At 45.9% G+C, this 27,992-nt stretch overlaps 1 protein-coding gene across 1 annotated transcript; it reads left to right on the forward strand.

The window, feature by feature from the left end:
* Positions 1-1,509: 1,509 nt before the first annotated feature.
* On the forward strand, positions 1,510-24,840 carry mzt2b (mitotic spindle organizing protein 2B; the record flags this gene model as incomplete). The annotated part of the gene is made up of 4 exons (XM_070870963.1): positions 1,510-1,737; positions 5,387-5,535; positions 11,760-11,855; positions 24,643-24,840. Coding segments are annotated over exons 1-4 (625 nt in total), but the record flags the coding sequence as incomplete, so codon positions are not given.
* Between the last annotated feature and the right edge of the window lie 3,152 nt (positions 24,841-27,992).

Below are 27,992 nucleotides of genomic sequence, written 5' to 3' on the forward strand. Positions count from 1 at the left end.
GGAGGAGGGAGAGAGAGGAGGAGGAGGAGGGGAGAGAGAGGAGGAGGAGGAGGAGGAGGGGGGGGGAGGGGAGAGAGAGAGAGAGAGAGAGAGAGAGAGGAGGAGGAGGAGGAGGAGGAGGAGGAGGGGAGAGAGAGGAGGAGGAGGAGGGGAGAGAGAGGAGGAGGAGGAGGAGGAGGGGGGGGAGAGAGAGAGAGAGAGAGAGAGAGAGAGGAGGAGGAGGAGGAGGAAGGGGGGGGGGAGAGAGAGAGGGGGGGGGGGAGAGAGAGAGAGGGGGGGGGGAGAGAGAGAGAGGAGGAGGAGGGGGGGGAGAGAGAGAGAGAGGAGGAGGAGGGGGGGGGAGAGAGAGAGAGAGGAGGAGGAGGGGGGGGAAGAGAGAGGAGGAGGAGGGGGGGGAGAGAGAGAGAGGAGGAGGAGGGGGGGGAAGAGAGAGGAGGGGGGGGGAGAGAGGAGGAGGGGGGGAGAGAGAGGAGGAGGGGGGGAGAGAGAGGAGGAGGGGGGGGAGAGAGAGGAGGGGGGGAGAGAGAGGAGGGGGGGGGGAGAGAGAGGAGGGGGGAAGAGAGAGAGAGAGAGAGAGGAGGGGGGAGGGAGAGAGAGGAGGGGGGGGAGGGAGAGAGAGGAGGGGGGGGAGGGAGAGAGAGGAGGGGGGGGGGGGAGAGAGAGAGGGCGAAGAGAGAGAGAGAGAGGGGGGGGGAGAGAGAGAGAGAGAGAGAGAGAGAGAGAGGGGGTGGGGTGGGGGAGAGAGAAAGAGGAGGGGGGGAGAGAGAGGGGGTGGGGGGTCTGGTCGGGGAACAGGAGCTCGGGTCAGTCGGGGGTGGGGGGAGCGGGGGTCGGGGCGGGGGGAAGCGGGTGCCGGGTCGGGTCTGGTCTGGTCTGCGGGGCGGGCGGGGGGAGCGAGTGTCGGGTCTGGTCGGGGGGGGGGGAAGCAGGAGCTGGCCTCATTTACGCAGCCCCAGTGAGGCCATTCAGCCAGGGCTAGGGGCTGCGTGCTTCGGGCCCCTCCCACACAGTTCGGCGCCTGGAGCTACTGCACTTGCGTGCCGACTGTAGCGCGCATGTGCAGAGGTCCCGGCACTGTTTTCAGCGCCGGGACCTGGCTCCGCCCCCCCCCCCCCACAGCTCGTGCTGGCTGCGCCGAGAGCCAGAGGACCTGTAAGTCGGTGGAGAATACCGAGGATTTTTTTAGGCGCGAAAAACGGGCGCCCAGCTCGGAGGGGCGCCTGTTTTTTTTCTTGTGGAAACTTGGGCCCAATGAGTGGAGAACTTCCCTGAAAATATAAACAGTAATAGCGGTGGGACAGGCTCGATGGACCAGATGGTCTTTACCTGTCCGTCATTGTTCGTATGTTCGTAATAAATAATGGAACAAAATGGCGTCAGGTTATGTAATGTTTATATTTCTGATAATTTAGCATGGTGTGGTTGACTAACCTTGTAATGGGCTTCCCTGCTTTTTGGGGCAAGGGGCGACTGCATGATGTTTCTTCTCATTTGGGGCAAGAGATAATGTCTTGTTCCTTATTGGATTTCAGTGTGAGTAATTGTTCGTGATAACATGGCTGTACCACAGCAGGCTGGGATTTCTGGCCTAGATGCCCAGCAGACTCTGCTGGCCACAGTCAGCGGAAATGTACAGAAATATGCAGTCAAGAAGAAGAAGATCCTCAATGCAGAAGAACTGGAGCTGTATGAGCTCACACAGGCCACGGGTATTGTCATGGACCAGGAAGTGTTCAAGTAAGTCCAAAAGGAACCATAAAGGTGAGAAATAACCCTGGAAATTTGAAATTAAAAATGGATAGTGCTGAAACAGTTTATTTTTCAGAAGTTGATCAGCTACTGTGCATTTCCAGTGTTTTCTGTTTTAACTTTAAATTTGATTAACCTTTCGTACAAGCTTGAATTGAATTGTTTTTGGGGAGTCAGGTGAGTTACTCGCCGCAGAATACCTAGCCACTGACCTGCTCTTGTTGCTACAATATTTGTGTGGCTGGCCCAGTTATCGATAGGCCCAAATCAGGGGTGTGGTGGAATACTCCTGGATGAGTGCAGCTCCAACAGCACTCAAGAAGCTCAACACCATCCAGGACAAAGCAACCTGTTTGATCGGTACCCCACCCACCACCTTATGCATTCACTCCCTCCATCACTGGCGTACCATGGCTGCAGTGCATACCATCTACAAGATGCACTGCAGCAACTCGCCAAGGCTTCGACAGCATCTCCCAAACCCGCAACCGCTACCATCTAGAAGGACATGGGCAGTTGGCGCATGGGAACACCGCCACCTCCAAGTTCCCCTCCAAGTCGCACACCATCGTGGCTTGGAAGTATATCGTTGTTCCTTCATCGTTGCTGGGTCAAAATCCTGAACTCCCTCCCTAACAGCACTGTGGGAATACCTTTGCCACCTTCTTAAGGGCAATTAGGGAATGGGCAATAAATGCTGGCTTTGCCAAAGATGCCCACATCCTGTGTATATTCATTTATCTCATTGCTGTTTGTGGGGTCTTGCTGTGTGCAAATTAGCTGCTACATTTTCTACATTACAACAGTGACTACACTTGAAAAGTACTTCATTCGCTGAGGTCGTGAAAGCAGCTACATAAATCAGAGATCTTTTTTCTTTACATCACTGCAGCTTTAATATCTTCAACAGCTGTGATTTTGCATAAAATAGACTCATCTGGCTTTCCCCATTTCAAAATGAATTGGCCCGCCCTATGCTTGTGACATGCTCCATATTCTTTGTTCATTCAACCCTTTAACCTCATCGCAGGGATTTGGAGTATCAATTTTCCACCTCCCCTTTTCTTTTGAAATGCTATCAGTCTTGCTTCTTTTTGATTTCATTTCTGATGAAGGCCTATACCTGAAAATCTAATCTGTCTTTTCATTTCACTGATTCTGACTGGCCTGTGTATTTTCAATATTTTCTGTTTCACCATTTATTTTTTGTTTTAGCCAAATAGTTGTTTGACATGCACTGAAACTGTTTCCAACCTAAATTACTGAGAAATCCACAAGTGGAGTTTCTGTTTGCTTGATATGAAGTGCATTCTCTCCGTTAAGGATCCAACCTACTTATCTGAACACATTGTTTGCTGTGCTGGATAGTGCTATTCTGCTAGTTAACTTGTAAGTGTAGTGTCATGCTGCTTATATTTCATTCACCTCACAGTTTCCTCAGGTTGTAGTCATGTTCTGTAATTTTCTCCTGGATCAGCACAAAGATCCACATCTTTCCCATGAATTTCGCTTCAGGATTAAAAAATAAATATATCACAGATCTTGGTTTGCGTTGCTTCATTGTTTTCCCAATGTCACGAGGTTGAGTTCGTTCAGCCTAGCTTGACAGACCAATGACCTAAACCTTCAATCTATTCCTCTTATCCTTTGAACTATTTGTCATGCCGTTGTCTTTTATACGAGCTTGGTGATCTGGATCATTTGTTGAACATAAGAAATAGGAGAAGGAGTAGGCCATTTGGCCCCTCAAGCCTGCTCCACCATTCAATAAGATCATGGCTGATCTGATCTTGGCCTCAACTCCACTTTCCTGCCTGTTCCCCATAACCCTTGACTCCCCTGTAGTTCAAAAATTTATCTCCGCCTTGAATCTATTCAATGACTCAGCCTCCACAGCTCTCTAGGGTAGAGAATTCCAGAGATTCACGATCCTCTGGGAGAAGAAATTTCCCCTCCTCTCTGTCTTATTTTGAAACTCTGGCCCCCTAGTTCTAGAATCCCCCACGAGGGGAAACATCCTCTCGGCAGCTATCCTGTCCCCCTCAGAATCTTATATGTTTCAATAAGATCACCTCTCATTCTTCTAAACTCCAATGCGTATAGGCCCAACCTACTCAACCTTTCCTCATAAGACAGTCCCTTCATCACGGGAATCAACCTAATGAACTTTCTCTGCACTGTCTCCAATGCAAGTATATCCCTCCTTAAATAAGGAGACCAAAACTGTACACAGTGCTCCAAGTGTGGTCTCACTAATACCCTGTACAATTGTAGCAAGACTTCCCTGCTTTTACACTCCATCCCCCTTGCAATAAAGGCCAACATTCCATTTGCCTTCCGAATTACTTGCTGTACCTGCATACTAACTTTTTGTGTTTCATGTACGAGAACACCCAGATCCTTCTGTACTGCAGCATTCTGTAGACTCTCCATTTAAATAATCAGCTTTTCTATTCTTCCTACCAAAGTGGATAACCTCACATTTTCCTACATTATACTCCATCTGCCAAATTTTTGCCCACTCACTTAACCTTTCTATATCCCGTTGTAGACTCTGTGTCCTCCTCACAACTTGCTTTCCCACCAACTTGTATTGTCAGCAAATTTGGCCACAGTACACTTTGTCCCTCCATCCAAGTTATTCATATAGATCGTAAATAGTTGAGGCCCCAGACCTGATCCCTGTTGCAACTCACTAGTTACAGTTTGCCAACCTGAAAATGACCCATTTATCCCAACTCCCTGTTTTCTGTTAGTTAATCAATTTCTATCCATGCTAATATATTACCCCCAAAGCTCTTATCTTGTGCAGTAACCTTTTATGTGGCACCTTATCGAATGCCTTTTGGAAATCCAAATACACTACATCTACTGGTTCCCCTTGATCCACCCTGCTCGTTACATTCTCAAAGAACTCTGGCGAATTTGTCAAACACGATTTCCCTTTCATAAAACATTGTTGAGTCTGCTTGATTGTATTATGATTTTCTCAATGTCCTGCTACAACTTCCTTAATAATGGATTCCAGCATTTTCCCAATGACAGATGTTAGGATAACTGGTTTATAGTTTCCTGCTTTCTGTCTCCCTCCTTTCTTGAATAGGAGCGCTACATTTGCAGTTTTCCAATCTGCTGGGACCTCTCCCGAATCCAGGGAATTACAACCAGTGCATCCACTATCTCTCGAGCCGTTTCTTTTAAGACCCTAGAATGCAGGCCATCAGGTCCAGAGGACTTGTCCACCTTTAGTCCCATTAGTTTGCCAAGTACTTTTTCTCTAGTGATTGTTTTAATTTCCTCCCTCCCTTTTGCCCCTCGATTATCTATTATTGGGATGCTTTTAGTATCTTCTACCGTGAAGACATTTACAAAATATTTGTTCAGAGGCTCTGCCATTTCCCTCTTTCCCATTATTAATTCCCCAGTCTCATCCTCTAAGGGTTGTGATTTAGTTATGTTATCCTGTAGATTTTTCATGATTTTTTCCAGTATCTCATCTTAAACTGTAGCATTCATGTTTGTGATACTCCTTCAAATTAGACATTTAAGCAAGGAATCATTGTTCCTATCCCCATCATCTGTTGAGTGCTGTGTTTTTCTGGTTCCTCTGATGTCAGTCCTGTTTCTTGCCCATCAGGATAATCGTGGATCTGTTGAAGATGAACGTGGCTCCATTGGCAGTTTTCCAGATGCTGAAAGCCATGTGCGCAGGACACCGAATTGCAGAGATTTCCTCAACTGAGACGCCGTCCACACAGGCACAGACCAGCCTGGCGGACTCCAGAGGTGAGACACCAACAGCTGACTAGCGGAAGCAGTGCCCCAGAGTCATTAGTAATGCAACTGTAAAGCGTATTTCGAGCTTCTAATCTCTCAAATCCCGTTATTCATCCACAGATTGTATGCTCCACAGAGGTGCTGTGTGAGTATTTTTAAATATTGGGTTTCTCAAACATTACCTATTTCCCCCCCCGCTATGCAAAGTGTAGCTCGGGCCCAACAGATTGAGGCTATTTTCACAATTGAAATGTTGATTTTAAAACTGGCACAGCGTGACTAGTCCACCTGGCATCTGAAGGAGGTTTCTAATTGCTTTGCTTTGGTTAATTTAAAGTTCAAATCTTGTGTGATAAGCTCAGTGTCTTTTCTTCATTCTGTACTGTAAGTAGGCCTGGCCCAGATAGTGCAGAGTTTCATTCCCGTCACTAGGGCAGGGTTGTCGGGTTTAATTCTGGGGGTGAAAGGTACAGCATGTGACGTGCCTGTGACTGTTCTCCTAGCAAGTTCCTGATCTCGGCCATATGTCATTGGAAGGATCCTCCCTGAAGTGAGGGAGGGAGGCAGAGTTGGTGTTTGTGTTGCCCCGAAACCATCAGCTGCAGGTTCCACTGGTCAAAGTGAAACCGAAGCTTGTGACTGCATCACCTGCCTTCTGCTCAAGCAGCTGTGTGAAATAAAAATGAATTTAAAGTAAAAGAAATGTAAGGGCTTTAAATTATTTTTAATTTAACTTTATTGCGCTTATCAAAAAGTGAGTGATTAAATGCTGAAGAATGGAACAATGAGTACTCAGTGTACAGCACGAGTTAGATGTAGAGTGATCATCTTTTAACTCTGACCAAAATGCCTTAACTTCATTCCCCCTCCGCCCCCTCCAGCTGCACATGTGACATTTCTATCGCTTACACCAGCTTTACTTGCAGTTTTGTGCCATTGATCTCTGAAGAAAAATTGAAGTTAAATATTATGATTTTGGGTTAACTTTTTTTCCCTCTCTGCAAGATGTTGATTCTTGCTGGAGTACTGTTCATGGGTACCCCCATCATAGGCGGTCCCTCGAACGAGGATGACTTGCTTCCACGCGTTCACAGATGTTTCAATGAAGGACCTGATGTTCCAGTCCTGAACTCCAATTGAGGGGGTGGAAGATGCCTGGGCATGGATTTTTTTAACGTGTGGTGACCATTGCACACCAGCCACCACACGGGCTTGACAGAGCTAGGTCTTGGTACAAGGCAAGGGTTAACCAAGACGACTGGAGACCTCTGCTGCACGGACCTAGCGCGCGCACATCGCAGTGTGGGCTGGCCCGTGCTGCCCCTGGGCCCTCGGCTCTTCTGGGTCCCGTACCCTCATCTGTTGCACCGCCGCCACGATCTCTCGCTGCTCCTCCATCATAAACATTCGGCGCAAGCACTCGCTGCTCATCCGTCCTGACCTTCTCTCCTCTGTACCTGGGCCAGGCCGATGTTCCTGCCCACTTTCCAAAACGGCGACCGGGGTTTTGATGACCTCACCCAATTGCCCATCTCAAAATCGTCGCAAACTTGGAGCGGCTCATGCTGGAGGTTGGAGTGGTATGCTCCAGCTCTTTTATAGCCCAACCTGTGGAGCTGTTCTCTCGCAGGTCGTGGGGGGGGGGCACTGATATTAATACAGTCGTGCCTGTCACCACTACAATTCACTACTGAGATAGAGTATAAAAGCTGGGAAGTCCTGCTACAACTGTACAGGGTATTGGTGAGGCCACACCTGGAGTACTGCGTACAGTTTTGGTCTCCGTATTTAAGGAAGGATATACTTGCATTGGAGGCTGTTCAGAGAAAGTTCACTGGGTTGATTCTGGAGATGAGGGGGATGACTTATGAAGATAGGTTGAGTAGGTTGGGCCTATACACATTGGAGTTCACAAGAATGAGAGATGATCTTATTGAAACATAAGATAATGAGGAGGCTCGATGAGGTGGATGCAGAGAGGATATTTCCACTCATAGGGGAAACTAAAACTAGGGGACATAGTCTTAGAATAAGGGGCCACTCATTTAAAACTGAGATGAGGAGAAATTTCTTCTCAGAGGGTTGTAAATCTGTGGAATTCTCTGCCCCAGAGAGCTGTAGAGGCTGGGTCATTGAATATAGTTAAAGCGGAGATAGACAGATTTTTGAGCGATATGGGAGTAAAGGTTTATAGGGAGCGGGCAGGGAAGTGGAGCTGAGTCCATGATCAGATCAGCCATGTTCTTCTTGAATGGCGGAGCAGGCTCGAGCGGCCGAATGGCCAACTCCTGCTCCTAGTTCTAATGTACTTGTCTAAGGCCCCACTATTGTCTCACACCATTCACAAATGACATAATTCATTGTTCATTTCAGAGCTCGTGGGCAGCAAGCACCCTCTGATACCTTGCTCAAGTATGCAGACCTAGGGAGTGCGTGTTGGCAGTCAAGGCTGACTGTGCCCTTAGCTGATGTTTACCTAACACGCAGACACTTTCCAGCAGGGGAGAATTAATGGCAATCAGGAGCGGGAATGATGGCTTTTTCTAAACCCCCTCCCCTTCGCTTAAGGATGGTGGAGCTAATTGTAGTACTCTGACTGCTTCCTTTCTTAATCAGCTGACACAACACAGACTGGACATTGAACCTGGGACCTTCTGGGGTCTATGGCTCAACTGCAACAACAAACTTGCATTTACATAGCAGCTTTATAGGAAAACATCCCAAGGTGCTTCATAGAAGAGTAAAAATAGACATCCAGCTTGAGTGAGGGAATTGGGGCTGGTGACCAAATGCAGAGTTGAATAGACAGATTTTGTGACTGCATTGGAAGGTGGAGAGAAAGGATGAGGAGGGGTTTGGCGAAAGCCTTCTAGAGAGTAGGGCTGAGATAGCTGAGAACTCTGCCACAAATGGTGGAAAAGAAGGGGGCAATCTTCAGAGAACCAGATTAAAAAGATGGAAGAGCTTGAATGGGATATAAAGGTGGATGCGTTCACAGGTATACAGAGGTGAAATTGTTATGCTGGGAGATAAGGAGCCAATGTAGGTTAGTGAAGATTGGACTAGTGGGCAAGCAGAAATCCGTGTGTGGTTCGGATATGGTGATGATTTTGGGGTAGTTGGAGTTTATGGAGGGTGTAGCTTGGGAGGGAGATTCAGTAGCGGTGGAAGTGAGGCTGAGTAAGCAGTGGGCCATGTCCATGGAAGTGGAAACAAGTGGCCTTGTTGGTGTCCAGGATTTGGGGTTTGAAATTCGGCTCCAGGACGAACAGGATCCTGAGGCTGTGGGCTGTCTGGTGCAACCAGGAGTGAAAAGTTGGGGAGGGAGTGGTAAAGGTATGGAGTTTTTGGCAGGGTAGATATTAATTTGGATTAAATTTGAACTCATTCATAGAATCATAGAAATTTACAGCATGGAAGGAGGCCATTTCAGTCCATTGTGTCCGCACCGGCTGACCAAGAGCTATCTAGCCTAATCCCACTTTCCAGCTCATGGTCCGTAGCCCTGTAGATTACAGCACTTTAAGTGCACATCCAAGTATTATAAATATGGTGAGTGTTTCTGCCTCTACCACCCTTTCAGACAGTGAGTTCCAGACCCCCAATACCCTCTGGGTGAAGAAATTTCCCCTCGTATCTCCTCTAAATCTTCTACCAATTACTTTAAATCTATGCCCCCTGGTTGTTGACCCCTCTGCCAAAGGAAACCTGTCCTTCCTATCCACTCTATCCAGGCCCCTCATAATTTTATATACCTCAATCAGGTCTCCCCTCAGCCTCCTCTATTCCAAAGAAAAAAGACCCAGCATCTCCAATCTTTCATCATATCCAGAATTCTCCAGTCCAGGCAGCATTCTTGTAAATCTCCTCTGCATCCTTTCCAGTGCAATCACATATTTTCTGTAATGTGGTGACCAAAACTGCACACAGTACTACAGCTGCGGCCTAACCAGTGTTTTATACAGTTCAAGCATAACTTCCTTGCTCTTGTATTCCATGCCTCGACTAATAAAGGCAGTATTCCATATGCCTTCTTAACAGGCTTATATGCCTGGTCTGCCACCTTCAGGGGCCTGCACTCCAAGATCCCTTTGTTCCTCTACATTTCTCAGTGTCCTGTCATTTAATGTGTATTCCCTTGCCTTGTTAGACCTCCCCAAATGCATTACCTCACACTTATCCGGATTGACGACTTTGTCATCTGAATCATCAGGGCTGTGTACCTTTTTGGAGCTGTGCAGTTCCACACTTGCCTTTTGGGTCAGAACATTGTGATTGTGGCACAATCTACTGGTCAGGTGGGCAGAGCAGTGGCAAATGGAATTTAATTCAGAGAAGTGTGAGGTGATGCACTTTGGGAGGGCTAATAAGGAAAGGGTATAAATATTAAGCGGTAGGTCACTTAATATGCAGATGAACAAAGGGACCTTGGAGTGCTTGTCCGCAGATCCCTGAAAGTAGCAGGCCAAGTGGATAAGGTGGTTAAGAAGGCATACGGAATGCTTGCCTTTATTGGCCGAGGCATAGTATACAAGAGCAGGGAGATTATATTTAAATTGTATAATACTTTGGTTAGACCACAGCTGGAGTACTGCGTGCAGTTCTGGTCGCCGTATTATAGGAAGGACATGATTGCACTAGAGAGGGTGCAGAGGAGATGTACTAGGATGCTGCCTGGAATGGAGAATCTTTAGATATGAGGACAGATTGGATAGGCTGGGTTTGTTCTCATTGGAACAGAGGAGGTTGAGAGGAGACCTCATTGAGGTGTACAAAATATTGAGGGGCCTGGATGTCGTGGATAGTAAGGGTCTATTTCCATTGGTGGAGGAGTCTATTATGAGGGGGCATGGTTTTAAGGTGATTGGTGGAAGGTTGAGGAGATTTGAGGGGGGGGAGGCCTTCTTTACGCAGAGGGTTGTCGGGATTTGGAACCCGCTGCCTGGAAGAGTGGTGATGCAGAAACCCTCACCACTTTTAAGAGATGGTTGGATGGGCACTTGAACTGCAGTAACCTACTGGGTTATGGACCTAGTGTTCGTAATTGGGATTAGACTGGATGAATCGTGTTGAATGGTGCAGATAAGTATTGCAGGGAATAGAATACGGCCAGGGTGATCTCCTGGACTAGTTTTGATCGCCTGGTTGGATCGGAGAGGAATTTTCCCAGATTTTTTCTCTCTAATTTGGCCTGGGTTTATATCTGGTTTTTGCCTCTCCCAGGAGATCACATGGCTCCGGTTGGGATGGAGTGTAGAATGTTTCAGTATAAGAGGTATTGCAATTGTGTGAGGCGGGCTGGTTGGGCTGGGTGCTCTTTGCCTTTCCATCATTGTTCATAGAATTATATGTAACCTTTAGGGCTGCTGACCAAGAACCATGTGGCTTTTTGTCGGCCGGCGCGGACACGATGGGCCGAAATGGCCTCCTGCGCTGTAAATTTCTATGTTTATATATCCTCGACTGATGCTCCAGTGCAGTACTGGTGGAGTGCTGCATTGCCTGGGGTAATCAAAGGTCTTTCTGCCTGTTCCAATAGTTCAGGTGGGTAAAGATCCTATGGCACTACTTTAAGAGCATGGAGTTCCTTACTCAGCCACCAGAAACAATATGAACATTATATTCATTTTATTGTGGCATCCTGCTATTTGTAAAATGGCAGCAGCCACTGAACCTCAGTAATACATGGTATGTGAAGCCCTTTGAGATGTTTTGCAGAAATGAATTAAGATCTAAAGAAATGCAAGTTTTCTTTTTAAATTTCAACTTTTTTTTGTATAGTCCTGAACTATATCACATGGGCAACAAAAATTGAGATAATTGCCAGAAATTAAGCAATTCAGATTCTGAAGGGTTAAGCTGCCACTGCCTTCTCTGTCAGTCACTTCAAATTAAGCGCATCTTCCCCCTGCCCTGCCCCCCCCCCATACAAAACATAGAACTCCCCAGCACGTATGGTCTCCTACTGTGATGCAAAGGGTTTTTACAGTATTGTAGTTGGATCTTCTGAAAGGTCTAAGTTAGTCTCAAAACATCAATGATTGGTTTGCTACAACCAACCAGTTTCACAGCACTTGGTTTGAGATATTCAGGACTGTAAATATTTGAGTCATTGACATAAAATGGAAACCCTACAGATAGAAGGAAATGGTGAATTGGCATGGAAGTTTGAAGGGGGTGGTTTGGGAGTGAGTTAACTCGCCTCCTTTCTCCCTCCAATTTGTTTTGATCAGGTCATTGCCAAAGAAACTTCCACCAAGAACTGGATTTCAATGAATTTGATGCCTTAAAAGCAAAGCAGTTGACTTGCCAGAATGCAGAACCATTTGGTAAAGTGCCTTTTAAATTTCAGCTAATTAGCTACATCCTGCATTTAAAAACAATTCTTATTTCAGTCTTCGCATCACTTGGCTTACAATGGCATTTAGCAATACAATTACAGTGCAGTGAACCTTCCGATTTGATTATGGGTTATTCTACTGTTGCTATTTGTAACAGCAAGTTAACACTTGGTGACTGGTAGCACAAAGGATAGGAGCACCTCTGCAGTCACATTTGTTACATTGTCACTGTTGTGTGGCAATGTCACAATTTATAGTGATGGGTTTTAAACCAGTGTCAGGATCTGCCTCGTGTTTTAAATCCAGAATAAAGCTATTTATAAATATATTCCTTTGCCTTTTGCCTGAGGAAATTTCTTTCAGGGTTAGATCCTCCATCCAGATGGCATGCTTGAATAGCACTGACTCAGGATCTGATCTTCTCCGAGAGCCTGTTCTATATTTCCCTGCATCTGTCCATGCAACATTTGTTAAAGGTGGTATCCAGCTATAGCAGGGAGGAACATCTTTACTGCATTGTCCTAAATTGAAAATAGTGAAGTTGCAAAATTGCTCCTTAATTAAAACCATTATAAACGATGGGCAGTTGGAGTTATCCAGTGCACTCGACCACCAAGGCATTTGCCATAGAAGGACAATAAGTAGGTTCACAACTGTAATTCTCTACACGTTGAGTTTCTGATCTCAGCCAAGTAGATATCTAGCGCTTCCCCACTGAGCGAGAGAATTGAATGGTTAGTTGATCTTGTCTGTCCGGGGAGGCTTTTGCAGTGGCCAGGTGCCAGGTTTCCACTCTGCTCATCCTGTTGGCCAGGGTACAGTATGTGACCCAGACAGACCTAGAGAAGGAACATAAGAACATAAGAAATAGGAGCAGGAGTAGGCCATTTGGCCCCTCAAGTCTGCTCCGCCATTTAATAAGATTATAGCTGATCTGATCTTAGGCTCAGCTCCACTTCCCTGCCCGCTCCCCATAACCTTTCATTCCCTTATCGCTCAAAAATCTGTCCATTTCAACCTTAAATATATTTAATGACCCAGCCTCCACAGCTCTCTGGGGCAGAGAATTCCACAGATTTACGACCCTCTGAGAGAAGAAATTTCTCTTCTCAATTCGAAAAGGGCGATCCCTTTATTCTTAAACTATGCCCTCTTGTTCTAGAGCCCCCTCAGTATCATATGTTTCAATATGATCACCTCTCATTCTTCTAAACTCCAATGAGTGTAGGTCCAACCTGCTCAACCTTTCTTCATATATCAAACCCTTCATCCCAGGAATCAACCTCTTGAACCTTCTCTGAACTGCCTCCAATGCAAGTATATCCCTTCTTAAATAAGGAGACCAGAACTGTGCACAGCACTGTAGGTGTGGTCTCACCAATACCCTGTACAGTTGTAGCAGGACTTCTCTGCTTTTATACTCTATCCCCCTTGCAATAAAAGCCAACATTCCATTTGCCTTTCTGATTATTTGCTGTACCTGCATACTAACTTTTTGTGTTTCATGCACAAGGACTCCCCACCTCCAGGTCTCTTACTGCAGCATTTTGTAATCTCTCTCTATTTAAATAATAATTTGCTTTTTTATTTTTCCTGCCAAAGTGGATAACCTCATGCTTTCCCACATTATACTCCATCTGCCAAATGTTTGCCCACTCACTTAGCCTGTCTATATCCTTTTGCAGTATGTCCTCCTCAGAACTTGCTTTCCCACCCATCTTTGTATCATCAGCGAACTTGGTTACATTATAGTCGGTCCCTTCATCCAAGTCATTAATATAGATTGTAAATAGTTGAGGCCCCAGTACCGATCCCTGTGGCACCCCACGAGTTACCGTTTGCCAACTGGAAAAAGACTCATTTATCCCGACTTTGTTTTCTGTTTGTTAGCCAATCCTCTATCCATGCTAATATATTACTCCCAATCCCTGAGCTCTTATCGTGTGCAGTAATCTTTTATGTGTCACCTTATCGAATGCCTTCTGAAAATCCAAATTCACCACATCCACTGGTTCCCCCTTATCCACTCTGCTCGTTACATCCTCAAAGAACTCCAGCAAATTTGTCAAACATGATTTCCCTTTCATGCTGACTCTGCTTAACTGCATTATGATTTTCTAAATGTCCTGCTACTTCTTCCTTAATAATAGACGCCAGCATTTTGCCAATGACACATGTTAGGCTAACTGGTCTATAGTTTCCTGCTTTTCTGTGTCCCTCCTTTTTTAAATAGGGGCGTTACATTTGCAGTTTTCCAATGCGCTGGGACCTCTGCAGACTCCAGGGAATTTTGGTAGATTGCAACCAATGCAACTACTATCTCTGCAGCAACTTCTTTTAAGACCCTAGCATGCATGCCATCAGGTCCAGCTGACTTGTCCACCTTTAGTCCCATTATTTTACCGAGTACTTTTTCTTTAGTGGTGATTGTTTTAAGTTCCATTCTCCCAATAGCCCCTTGATTATCCACTATTGGTGTGCTTTTGTGTCATCTACCGTGAAGACCATTACAAAATATTTGTTCAAAGTCTCTGCCATTTCTCTATTCCCTATTATTAATTCCCCAGTCTCATCCTCTAAGGAACCAACATTTACTTTATCTACCCTCTTCCTTTTTATATAGAATCATAGACATTCGGCCCATCGTGTCTGTGCCGGCCGGCAAAGAGCTATCCAGTCTAATCCCACTTTCCAGCTCTTGGTCCGTAGCCCTGTAGGTTACAGCACTTCAGGTGTATATCCAAGTACTTTTTAAAATGTGATGAGCATTTCTGCCTCTACCACCCTTTCAGGCAGTGAGTTCCAGACCCCCACCACCACCCTCTGGGCTTAAAAACAAATTCTCCTCAACTCCCCTCTAAACCTTAATGGTGGGATTTGAACTCACGTTCCCTGGACTATTAGTCCAGGCCTCTGGGTTACTAGTCTAGTAACATAACCACCATGCTAGGTACCCACAGTAGTGACAGCTGCAGCTGCTGCTGACATTGAGAGAAAAGGTACTGAGCTGAGATTGAGAACTATGTGTCTCTTTTAGTTTTTGTTTGCTTTTCTTAATTGCCCACGGATTCCGCATTCCGAAGATAGTGAAAGCGAACCAATACGTACGTACCTCCTGGTTCCCAAGTGCTGCTACTCCACTGTTTAATAAATCTGTTTGGCACAGTCTACTGCCTTTCATAAGACAAGGGAAATCATGCGAGATCACAGGATATCAGTAGCTTAAACTGAAGAGTGTTCTCTGTCCATTCCTTGGGCATGCTACACATTTACCTAGATAACTGGGCAAGTGAAAACACTAGCTCTGGGACAAAGGGAGCCAGGGCTCACATACAGGAGTCATGTGAAACATGGAAGCTTAAAATATCCAGGGTTAAAGAAACCTCAAAATATAACCCGTACATTGTTTCTTGGTATGACTTTCCCATGGTCTGAGCCTCCATGTTCTGCACATAATCTGTCTGTGTGGACCCTAATCCTCGCTCCCATTACAATGTAGGGTGTTGATCCACCTTGTAGTGGAGTTAATTGGTGCAGCATTGATGATTTTAGCTGGGATTCTTTTGCACAGATCCATTATCCTGTGGGGAGGTAATTCCTTCTAATCTCACGTCTTGCTTGAGGCATGTTATGTTGTCCTCAAACCTTTCAGTCCTGCCCACGACACAACCATCACTTTCTTTTTCCCAAGCCAATTTTAATTCGATCTTCCATTAATGCCATGGCACAAATATTCTTAGTAAGTCTCCATATGCAGGACCATGTTGGATGAGTGGCTCTCAAATCCATGTAGTACCCACTGCACTGCCTTTGGCAGCCATTTTATGTAACTCAACGGATTCCAATAAATTGAGTTAAGAGCCAAAATGCTGTGCCTCACAAACCTACTTCTAAAACCATGCTGCTCCATCCTTATGGCTTGACAATTCAACAACAGGCCATAATCCCAACCAGCCTCATGCTCAATGGGCATTCTCAGGAATACTGGAGAATGGAGTGATGGGCCATGGACCTGAGTCTGCGATTTCCCACAAAGAGAGCTCCTGATTTCAGTCATGTCACTATGGGCAGTAGCCACATGGAGGGCAGCTATTTCCTCACAGGGAAGAGGGAAAAGGCTGCAGGCCCAATATTTCTATCAGTAGTTCCACTTCAATCGGGGTCTTTCATTCACTGTGGAAGTTAGAAAACCCTCGGTTTGAATAACATTTACTTACATTGCTGGAGAAAAGGAGAGGGAACAACATTGAATTCCAACCTGGTTAGTGTCCCACAGAATTAATGGAGCTACAGTAGCCTAGTGGTTACGGTACTGGGCTAGCACGAGTTCAAATCCCACCAGAGCAAGAAGTGAACTTGAGTTCAATATAAATCTAGCAATTAATGGGCTGGCATGGACTGTCGCCTACTGCCACCCCATTCCGGCCTGCCCATACAGTGGTTGACTCTTAATGTCCTTTGAAGAGGCCCAGCAAGTTATAAGCAATGGTTACAAAGTTCAATCAAAAATGTCTGCCAAGAATGACTAGCTTGTGTGATCTTTAGCTTTAAAACTTTCTCCCACTTTCCCCCCACCCCCAAACCCAGCGCTCCTTCCTATAAATAGATGGCAATTTGTTTTTGGCTTTTTCTAATTAGATTGGTAACAACGGCACAGGACAAAGGAGCAGTGTCGCTTTAAGGGAGGATCACTAAAAATAATCTAAGCGACTCTAATCAAACTAGTAAAGACTTAAATTAAATTAGTGGCTCGTTGTACCTGTTAATTATGCAAAAAACACCCTGCGGTGCCCTACGGTCGCAGAAGGTACTGGCAGACACCGCATGCTCCCTCTCCAGGACACCTGAGCGCGGACTTGACCGAGGAAGAGAGGCAGGCGGCCGGAGCGACCCCCTCCCGCCCGTGCGGGTCATGCTCTGAGTTGTTGTTTTAGCCAGGACAGTGTGTTTTTTTTTGCAGATTAAATATTTTAACCATGGCTAGTCCTGCCAAAGATGTACGCTTTCTTTAAAATATTACTTTGTTAATTGTCTCCTTGAAGGTCACTCTTGCTATTTTGTCATAATGTTTGTGCAGGTTTCCTCCACCAGAGGCTCATGTTTGCTTTATACCGTTTTAATTGCTAGTTTCCAGTAGGAGACCATATTTTAAAATCGCCGTGATTTTGACTAAGGCCAAAAAGGCTTTTAATTATTGGGCTGAAAATCGGGGTCGAAGGCTTCCCGCGGGCGAATACCTCCGAACGACAAGTGAACTCCGCACCTACCTGATATCTCTGTACCTTCGAAGACTCGCGCTCCGGGGCCTGCAGGCGTATGCCTGCGTAAAGGCCCACATAGCCCAGGAGCGCGCGCAAGCGTCACTGGGAAAACGTGAGCCAGGCCAACCAATCACAAATGGGGATTTCCATTATGCTTATGGGGATTCCATTTACGTATGGAATCTGCATAAGCATAACAGGAATCCTCTTTATATAAAAAAAAACACTTTCACAATACTGAAATAAAAATAGATCTTCATATGGTTAAAATTAATTAAAATACAATTTAATTGAACATTTGAAACAAAAATTTAATTTTTGAAAAATAAATTAAACATTTTTCAAGTGGCTAAAATTAACAAACTAATTTTAAAGGTTTTTGTGTGGTTAAATCATTAAAAAAATATATTTTAATATTTATTTAAATCCTTACGCTGGTAAAAGAAGGCCTTATGCCTGCTTTTATCATGTGTAAGGGTTTTATGGGCAGTAGTTGGGCAAGTACCCCAATCCTGCACCAGTGAATGTCCATTTCCTGCGGATGGGTAAGATCTATCGGGCTGAAACTTGACGTCGCCTGGGTAAACCCGGAACTTGTGGGGCACTTAATGACCGCATACGCTGTGTGTACGTGGCCATAGGCCCCTGAAAATCCAGGCTGATATCTAGTGACCCCTGCTGGAAAGCACGTGCAAGTAAAGGCCAAGTAAAGACAGAGTTGGGCTCAAATGATGGTGCTCGGGGTCAGCTGGCCCACCAACACTCGCCATTTAGACTCACAGGAGTAGGTGCCAGGAGGTTGCCAGTGCCCATTGAACTGTACCCTTGTGTATCAGTAACTGCAAAAATATATTGGGTTCTTTTGCCCTTGTGGCCTATGGCCAAATAAGTGCAGTCTTAGATATACTGAAGTCAAATATTATGATAGTTGATGAAGGAAAATATATCTCAAGCCTGTATTGCACAGTCCTGCCATTGTGAACCATAATTTTGTGACCATTTCACTGGCAGCACAACGTCACACATGTGACTCGTCATCTTTTATCTCCATCACTGTGCTGCTGGAGTGAAGGACTTTGACCATCTTAGTGTTGAAATGTGCACTGATTTGTTTTACATCAAAGGGAGCAAAGCACCCTTAATTTAGAAAATAAAATAATTCTGAATGTATGATTGACATTTTGGGGATGATTACCCCAAATCAGATTGACTTTTGTTTTAAAGCATTAAATCGCAGTACGACTACTAATTTATTTTAGAAAGAGGACTAAATAATGGAGAGTTATCAATGAAAATTTATTCGACTGTTGACCGACCAGTTTGTGAAATAAGGCATTGTGACTGGAGCTATACTATATGGGGGCTTGGTGTGGCACATTTCTAAAGGCCAGTCAAGTTACCGTGAGCGTTCCTACTAGCTGAGCCTTTGCTAACGAGCTGCTGAAGTCCAGCTCTTGGTGTCTAGTCTTTTGATATTCTGTGCAGGTTGGGAGGGGAGGTGTAGCTTCTTGCTCTTTGTGTTTGTCTCTCTTCCCTCCTCATTTTCCTTCCCCCCCCCCGTTCTCTTGCTTTCTCTGAACAGCTTGAGGTAAGACACAAATTTCTTGGGGCAATAGCGATGTCTTAATGGAAGGTTATACAGTAACTGCACTAAAATATGCTTTCATATTTGTTTTACTGGGGAACAGATTATATTACAAAATGCAATATATTTTTTTTAAGAGGGCAGCCAACTTGCATATGATGAGTGTTTTTGTGTGTGGGTAGAGGTGCTGTAATCTCTAGCTTCAGTACTAAATATTTTTTTGTACAGTAGCTTTTTGATGTAATGTGGTCTATAACATAATTTGCATTGTTTTAAGTCTTGCTGACACAGATCCATTTGAAGTACCTTTTATAATGTTCTTCCGGAAACCATATTACAAACTAACTCCAACCATGAGGAGGAATTTGCTAATGTGCAAAAAAAAATGTCAGCTTTGTGTAAAGTATGTTGTTGCATTTGTAATTTAAGGAGGAAGTCTTTCCATTGGAACCGACTTTAAGAAAATCTAACCTTGTGGGCACTTGCTAGTTACTAAGCTTGGCTGTTAACACACACACAAGCTGAAATGCTATTGGTTAAATATTGTACTGCATGTTAATCTTAGTCCTTTGCATCATTTGTCTCAGTAACTGCTCCCAATCAGTTCCCCTGACTATGATGCACATAACTTCCTAAAAGAAGTCAAAAAGACTAAATCAAAATAAGAGGGCATATTAAAGTTCCTCATAACTTTTTCTTAAAGTGGTTTTGATGAGGATACTCACTCTTTCAAAATTGTCAGCAATGGCTATAAAGCCCAAAGACTCGTTAGAACCACACTGTTTCTGATAGATCAATTGAGTGTGTAGCTTTGCACTGGAGTAAGCTTCTGTACACCTCTCCATCCTGTGTTCCTTAATGTGTTTTCATCTCTTTCCTCTCTGAACTAGAGCATTCGTTTATCTCCGCAAAGAACAGTAAAATCCCAGCACTCTCCTTTTCCTCTGCCCTTCGATCTCCGAGACTAGCCACTAAGATTGTGGTCTACAACCCTGCTGATGCTTGCTCACCTCTCTCTCAAGGTCCCCCGGGTTCCTTCCAGTTTTCTTGCTGCCTGTTCTCGCCCTTCTCAGGTTGCGTTTATTAGTTTATCTGCTGGGTTCCTGTACAGTCAGTGATTGCACTAGGAACTAGATTACAAACCGAAAGCTTTTACTGAGTGGAGCTGACTCCTTGTACCCTTGGGCTAGTAACTAGAATTAGATTAGCTAAAACAACAAGATAAGAAGTTTTCTTTGCTCAGATTATTTCTTTTTGATAGTACTCTTCAGTGATTGATGGATGTCATACTTGGCAAATGTGTGTTATTTAATTCTTTTAAATTGACACCATATCTGTAAATTCCATCTACTTATGTTTTGAATACTAATTGAATTATTTTGAGTATGTATGTGTGTGTGTGTGTATATATAATACGCGCGCACACACACACACACCCTCCGTCCTATGTTCTGCTCTCGGCCCTCTTCTGAAGGCACTGAGCCATCCTGGGATACGGTTCTGTGGTCCTCAGCAGCCTTCCCAAGTGCATGTTTATGGGTGAACCTAGGCAGTCCGTTTCTGTGCGCTGTTTGACTTTGGCACGATCAGCTAATCTAACGCAGAGCAGAGATTGCACCTATGCTCCTCCTGGTCTGTATTGCTCAGTACCACACTAAGTGCTGTATTTATCCAGTAAGCCATTTTTTGGAGGGAGAGTAATCTGATAAAGCAGTTTCTTTTAAGGGATACTTTTGATAACTTTTTGGGTCAAAATTGTAATGTGGAAACCATAATGGGAAAATATTATAAATAATTGACCCAAAAATGAACCTCAAACATTGTGTAAATTAGGATTATCCGTATCTGGATGGTTTAAGTTTTGGTTTTCTTTTAGAAATGGGGCGATGCCTCTTCTCCACATGTATTTACATTAATTGCAGTCAGCCTGAGTTTGCCAATATAATAGATACTACTAGAGTTTTAATAAACTCTACAAGAGTAATTCATTTGAGGGGCGTGGGTGGTTTTGTTATGTGACCACTGAGTTTATTTAAGTGTTTATAGCTGTAAATACCCTAAAAGGGATCTCGTGTTTATAATATAAAGTGGATAGTGAAAGTCAAAATGAAGTGACTAGTGATGTCAACAGTTGTAATAGGGATGACAGTGTCTAGCTTCAGGTAGGGCCTTGCAGGTTAGGACTTGAATGACCTCAGAAAGATGGGAGGCGACAACATGCTCACCTTGGAGAGGAAAGGGAGGTTGGAGATGGGCTAGTAGCTAGCAAGCACAGTGGGGTCAAGGGTTGGTTATTTGAGGAGAGGGGTGATGACAGCAGATTTGAAGGAGAGGGGAACAGTACCTGAGGAGAAAGAACCGTTAACAATGTCGGTTAACATGGGAGCCAAAAAAGGAAGTTGGGTGGTCAGCAGTTTGGTGGGAATAGGGTCAAGGGAGTAGGAAATGGGTCTCATGGATAAGATGAGCTTGGAGAGATCAAGAGTGGAGATCGAAGAGAAACTGGAGAAAGATGTGAGTTTAGGGCTAGGGCAGGTGGGAGCCTCAGATGAAGTTTGGCCCGGTGGGCTAGTGGAAAGAAGAGAACTCGCAGAGGCATCTGAACGGATGGTCTCAATCTTTGAGACAAAGAAGTCCATGAGCTCCTCACACTTGTTGTTGGAGGTGAGTGTGGTGGAGACACGGGAGAGGGGTTTAAGAATAGGATTAGTAGTTAAGGGGTTATCTTTGCATTGCAGAATGATCCTGGAATAGTGAGCAGTTTTTGTAGACAAGAGTAGGAACTGATAATGTTGTGTGTGTTCGAGCCAGATCTGGCGGTGAATGGCTAAACCAGTTGTCTGCCACATCCGTTCAAGTCTGCGCCCTTTGGACTTGAGGGAGCGAAGATGAGGGCTGTACCAGGGGGAACAGCCAGCATGGGAGAGAGTAATGGTTTTAACAGGGACTAGGGCTTCAAAGGTGGTGGTGAGGGTGTGGTGGAGCAGATCGGTAGCTGCAGAAATGTCATTGTAAAAGGAGGGCCAAAGGCTGGACAGTTTTGAGTTGATAAGTGCAATTGTAAGACAGTTTGGAGAGAGTTTTTTCCAGTGGAGGATGCAGAAGGATGTAGATTTGGATTGGGGAAGGGGGATGTGGGTCGAGAGCGACACAAGGAAATGGTCAGAGATGGCCTTACCTTGATACGGTTGGAATAGCAAGGCCACGAGAGATTGTAAGGTCGAGGGGGTGGCCGTGAATATAGGTTGAGGAATTTACATGAAAGAAGAGATTAAGGGAGGACAGGAGGGTAGTGAACTCAGAGGAGAGAGAACATGATGAATTGAGATGGAGGTTGAAATCACCAAGGCTGAGAAGTCGCTGGGTGCATAGGCTGAGGGAGGAAAGCAGTGAAGGTATATCCGTGATAACATTTTTATCCTACTTGGGTGGGCGGTAGAGAAGGAGAATTTTGAATGAGAGGTGAGATGTTCAAGAGGAGAAAATGTCGGAGGAGTAGGGGGACAGACTGAGGTGTGATTTGCTGATGAGAGCTACACCACCACCATGGCAGTCTGAGCGGGGCAAATGGTGGAAGGTATAGCCAGGCAGGGAGGCTTCATTTAAAGGGTAAGGTGTCATCACCCTGCCACCAAGTTTCCGTCAGAGCCATGATGTCGATACAATCATCCACAATAAGGTCATGGATGGAAAGGGCCTTGTTCACGAGTGAACGGACACTCAGCAAGGAGATCTGGAGAGAAACCGTGACAGCTGATCCACTGGGGCTGGGTGGGGGGGGCGGGGGGGTGTGATGAGTTGGACGAGGAGGAGATTGGCAAGGGTAACCCACCGCGGGTAAGCTGGGCAGCACGGTCGGTGAGAGAATAGGGTGGGACAGTTGGGGTTGCTGCTTGTGAGGAGACAGCGACGAGTGCCATGGTAGGCCCTTCGGAGGCCAACAGTGGCACAGAGGGAAGCTGCAGGCTTGTCTAAAAGGAGTCGAGCCTGAGACGGTGACGGGAGAGTGGGAAGATCGAAGGGCAATGAATGGTTGGGGTAGGGATTTGGGAGGACAGAGTATCCGAGAGAGGAGAGATGAGAGACGGCGTGAAGACAGGAGAGAGTGGTCAGGGAGGGATAGAGAGAGAAAGTGGAAATAGAAGTCAATGGCTCGGGTCTAAAGCCAAAATACGCACTCAAATAGACACAGGGAAGAAGAAACAAAATTCAATTTACATAGTAAATATTACAATAGGGATTCTACAATAGTAGAATCAGTATAATCAAGATTAATTATAACAAAATTAAATAATATATATAATAACTGTAATTATAAATTATTATAATATATATAATAGCCCACAATAACACAGCACAGCCAGCATCATATAACCTTGATGTCTGTGCACCCGGCTGTTAAAATGAAGTACGTTTTGTTACTCAACTGTAATGGTTGCTGCCTCCACATAAAAGCAGTTTTATGCAAACCTTAATTCCTAGTTCACTGAATCTGTCATGCAGTATGGAACTGATTCAATAACTTTTCCTAATTCTGTCGGATGCATTGAGTTCGACTGCACTCAGTGAGGGAATTTGGCCTCTTGACTACAAAGATTAAAGTGGTCAAGACTTTACTTTTGTATTAAGAGCTTTCGATTTCTTAATGATTTTTTTCAGAATGCTTAATACTATAATAAGAAGGTGCCAATTACCTAATTGAGAAGCAACAAGTGCTTTATAATTGAATCAAGGAGTGCCTGTTCTGCAGTCAAACTCACTAACCACCAAAAGAGGGGATAGAAGCAAGATCAACCCAGTAGTGTCAGTGCAGCAACTTAATCCAACAGTGCTTCATTTTATTTGCTCAACTCTTTCACAGGAGGCTAACGTCTAGGGCTCAATTTTCCCCAATGCAGTTTTTTAGCGTACTATAAGAGTTGCGCCACGACTTCTCCAAAAAACTATCTAGCAAGTTTCCCCGTTTTATTTTTTGAAATTGGCACCGTGTAGCCTGTCCTTTAGCTTCGGGGGGTGGAGCCTAATGTCTGTGCCGAAAAAACTATACCCCCCCTTTTGCGCATGCGCGAAAAAAAAGGATGTTTTTGATGTGATTCCTATGGGCGCGCATGCCCAGTACAGCTCCTGGTCTGCATTCGGCCATTTTTAAAGAGCCACTTGTGTGTGAGAACTTTAATTCTCATTGGAAAAATCGGAGCTGCAATACAAGATGCAACGTGGCTCAAGGACCAAGAATTTCTTACAGGACGAAGTGGAGGCACTAGTTACTGCAATTGAGGCCAGATGGCAGGAGCAGGACACCAGCAAAGGTCTCACAAGTTTCACCAAAAGAAATGCTGGAACCAACTTGCAGAAGATTACTGTGCAATTGTGACCACCCCGAGGTCTGGAGGCCGGTGCAAAAAGAAGTGGCAGGATCTTGGTCAAGTAGTTAGTGTAGGTAATATTTTCATTTATTCAGTGGAATTGCAATTGTAAATGTGACCATCTGTATATGTCCGACCCAGCAGAAAGACACCCTTTCTTAAAAAAAAAGTTATATTTTCATCTTTGCCGAGGCACACAACAAAAGGGAAAGAACTCGAACAGGAGGCGGCCTAGCAAATCTGCACTCACTGACACCCTTGGAAGAGAGGGTCGCTACTTTGATGGGTCCTGCCTGGAAAAAAGCAACCACCACTGCACAACCTGGGCCCACATTCGGGGGAGAGGGTAAGTCCTTCAAATTCCACAGTTTGTCTGTCTTAAATGTTAACCATGCTTCGGTTCATGGGGATGTCTCCGTCAGCTACACTTCGGTTGATGCAATGTGCTATCATTCATCGTGGTACTTCAAATCAGCCTGCTGCCTGCGCTGTGTGAGCCTACTCATGCCACCCTGCCCCCTCCTCTGCTGCTAACCATTTGTCTGTTCTGTTACATTTTGCAGAATTTGCGACCAATCCTAACGAGGCTGAAGACGATGCAGAAGAAGATTCAGACACGGACGAGCCTGAAGAGGAGAACATCTTCCAATCCCACCTTCCAGACCAGGACGGGGAAGTGATGGATGAAACCCCCACTGTTGTCGTCACTCTGGAGGAGGTGCAGGTGCCGCCCATTGAGATGCCAGCCCCTTTCCTGAGTGGTACGAGTGTTGGTGGGACATTCCATGGTTTCCCACAGTCAGAGGCTGGGGATTCCAGTGTAGTGCAGCGAGGAACACCCAGTGCCCCACCATCCGTGGCTGCGGGTCCCAGTGGGATGCAGCGAGGCACACCCAGGGCCCCATCATCCGAGACTGCGGGTCTCAGTGGGATGCAGCGAGGCACACCCAGGGCCCCACTATCCGAGGCTGCGGGTCCCAGTGGGGTGCAGCGAGGCACACCCAGGGCCCCACCATCTGAGGCTGTGGGGTGCAGCGAGGCACATCCAGGGCCCCACTGTCCGAGGCTGCGGGTCCCAGTGGGATGCAGTGAGCCACACCCAGGATGACATCGGGAAGGGGAGCTCGACAGTGCTCTCCTGATGTGCAGGATCTAACAGATGTGGTTCAGGTGATGGCAATGAGTGCAGAGAGCATTGACCTTATAACCACTCCTGGACACCATCAGTGGGGTGGGTGATGAGGTGTCGGGAGAAGTAACAAGAGAAATGGGAACACTGTCTGGGAGCATGAGGGAGGGAATGTCTCAGGCAGCTGATACAATGTCGGTGCACATGAGGGAGGGAATGTCACAGGTAGCTGATGCGCTGTCAGTGAACATGTGGGAAGGAATGTTGCAGGTCGTTGAAACACTGTTGGTGAACATGAGGGAGGGAATGTTGGAGGTGGTTAAGACACTCAGGGCACATGAGAGAGGGAATGTCTGAGTTAGCTGCTGCACTAAGGGAACACGCCCAGGCCCCGCGCCCATTGACAGAATCAACTACCACTCCCACTCCAATCCCCAGACCAGCCTCTGAAGAGGCTCAAACCGGGCCTTCCACATCACCGCCTGCCCCCCCTCCCCTGCCCCTAACAAGAAGTGCACATTACCCGAGATGTCCAAAAGAATAAGCTTGGTACCAACCCGAGAAACGCTGCGCCACTGCCTGCGGGCAGGGGTGGAGTCACTAAGACCAAGCGCAGCGGGAGTCATCGATTAAGGTGGAGGAGAGATGGGTGCAGCCTTTCTTTGCCGTTGTTACTGTTGTAACTGTTCTCAAATTTAAAGTTTTTTGTAAGTTACGTAAATTTACACGTTTAAAAGTTTGTAAGTGATCTTAACTGAAAATTTTAAAGTTTGATGCAAGAATATTTTTAGTTAAGTTAAGTACAAACAAGTGTTAAACTTTTGAATAAAATATATTTTAAATTATATCTGAATCATTTCCATTATTTGTTCCATTATCACAACACAACATTATGAAACAGGTCCAAACAGTAAACATGGTCCATTTGGAATGGTTGCCGCTGAGCCTTCAGGCACCAAAGTGTTCACGGATGAGCTGCTGGCGCAAGGCTCGAGCAATCGTTAAAGGGGCACGATGGTCCGCCGTTGTGCTCCGGGTTCAGGTAGTTGCATGGCTTCCTCGTCTTCCTCCTCCTCGTCATCTGCATCTTCCACCTCCTCATCAGCCACTCTCACCTCAGGTGGGTCTTCTACTACCAGCTGCTGCTGCCTCATAATGTCTAAGTTATGCAGCACACAACAGTGAACTGACCGACAATCTCAGAGAAGTATTGCAAGTAGCCTGAATGGTCCAGGCACCGGAAACGCTGTTTCAAGATGCCAGTGGTCCCCTCTATGATGTTGCGTGTCGCAATGTGCGACATGTTGTATTCCCAGTCAGCTTCCGTCCGGGTTACGTGTAAGGGCGTCATGAACCAGGTGGTGAGGCCGCACCCTTTGTCTCCCAGTAGCCAGCTCTGCCCTTCTGGCTGCTGCTGAAACATGGCAGAGAAAGCGCTCTCGCATAGGATGAACGTGTCATGGGTGCTCCCAGGGTATCTTGTATCAACTGACATGATGCGATGCATGTCGTCACACATGAACTGCACATTCATGGAGTGGAAGCCTGTTCTGTTCCTGTACATCTTGGAATCCTCAAGGTGCTTGCAAGGCAATGTGGGTACAATAAATGCAGTCTTGTACCTTTGGGAAGCCAGCAATCCTAGAGAAGACCACAGCCCTTTCACGCATTGCCTGGGCGGTCATGGGGAACTTTATGCAGCATCATAAGCAGTCCCTCGGAATCAAGGAAGACTTGCTTCCACTCCTAAAAATGAGTTCTTTGGTGGCTGACAGTCCAACACGAGAGCCACAGACCCTGTCACAGGTGGGTCAGATATTCGTCGGGGGAAGGGGGGCGGTGAGGTGGCACTGATTTACCACACGCTCCTTCCGCTGCCTGCGCCTGACCTCTTCACGCTCGCAGCATTGAGATTCGAAGAGCTCAACGCCCTCCCGGATGCACTTTCTCCACCTAGGGAGGTGACTGCAGCAGTCACCTGCTGAATGCAGATATGTGTTGCATGTTGAGAAATGGCGCGCATGTCCCCAGTTGTGGCCTGGAATAATCCAGATGCATAGAATGAAAGTGTAGCTGTAACCTTCACTTCAATGACAAAGCAATCCTCCTGATGCTTCTAGATTGCAGGTCTGCTTTTACCAACTCACAGATCTCGATTGCAACTTTTTTGCGGCAAACGCAGCCTTCTGACACAGTCTGCATCACTCGGGTGCAGGTATGAACACCTGTCTCGGTATACCTGACATGGGTCAGGTATACTCCTGCCCATCATCCTACGTGCTCTGAGGTTCCTCATGCGATGACATTGAATCAATTGTCTCCTCCGCAGCACCATCATGCAGAAGACTTGCACAAGGTATGGCATTGTCGATATAGTCCCCATGATTAAATTGTACCTTTGCAAGAAGCTCAAAACGGCAGGACAAGGTTCTTTGTTCTCTCTCCCCAAGGTCGACACCCGAGTCTTGACCACACCCGAGTCTGGACCACACCCAGGTCTGCGCATGCGCAATAGGCTTGCTTGGCACTGGAAGCTGGGCATTCAAATGAGGACATTTGGGGCAACCAAGTCTAATGGAATTCTTTAATTTTAGATTTTTTCAAAGTACCACCGACCGAACGTCTCCTCACCGGGCTCAAGGGTCGGCCGGCCGAATCACTCCCTCGCCCAGACATCGGGGCTCGGCAAACACCCCCTACCCCACCCCGGACTTCTTTTGATGCTGCTGCATAGTGTAAGGATTTTCATCCCTTCAGTTCGGCTTCCACACCCCCCCGGCCCCC

Source organism: Pristiophorus japonicus, unplaced genomic scaffold (genome assembly GCF_044704955.1).
Source record: "Pristiophorus japonicus isolate sPriJap1 unplaced genomic scaffold, sPriJap1.hap1 HAP1_SCAFFOLD_2014, whole genome shotgun sequence".
Lineage (NCBI taxonomy): Eukaryota > Metazoa > Chordata > Chondrichthyes > Pristiophoridae > Pristiophorus > Pristiophorus japonicus.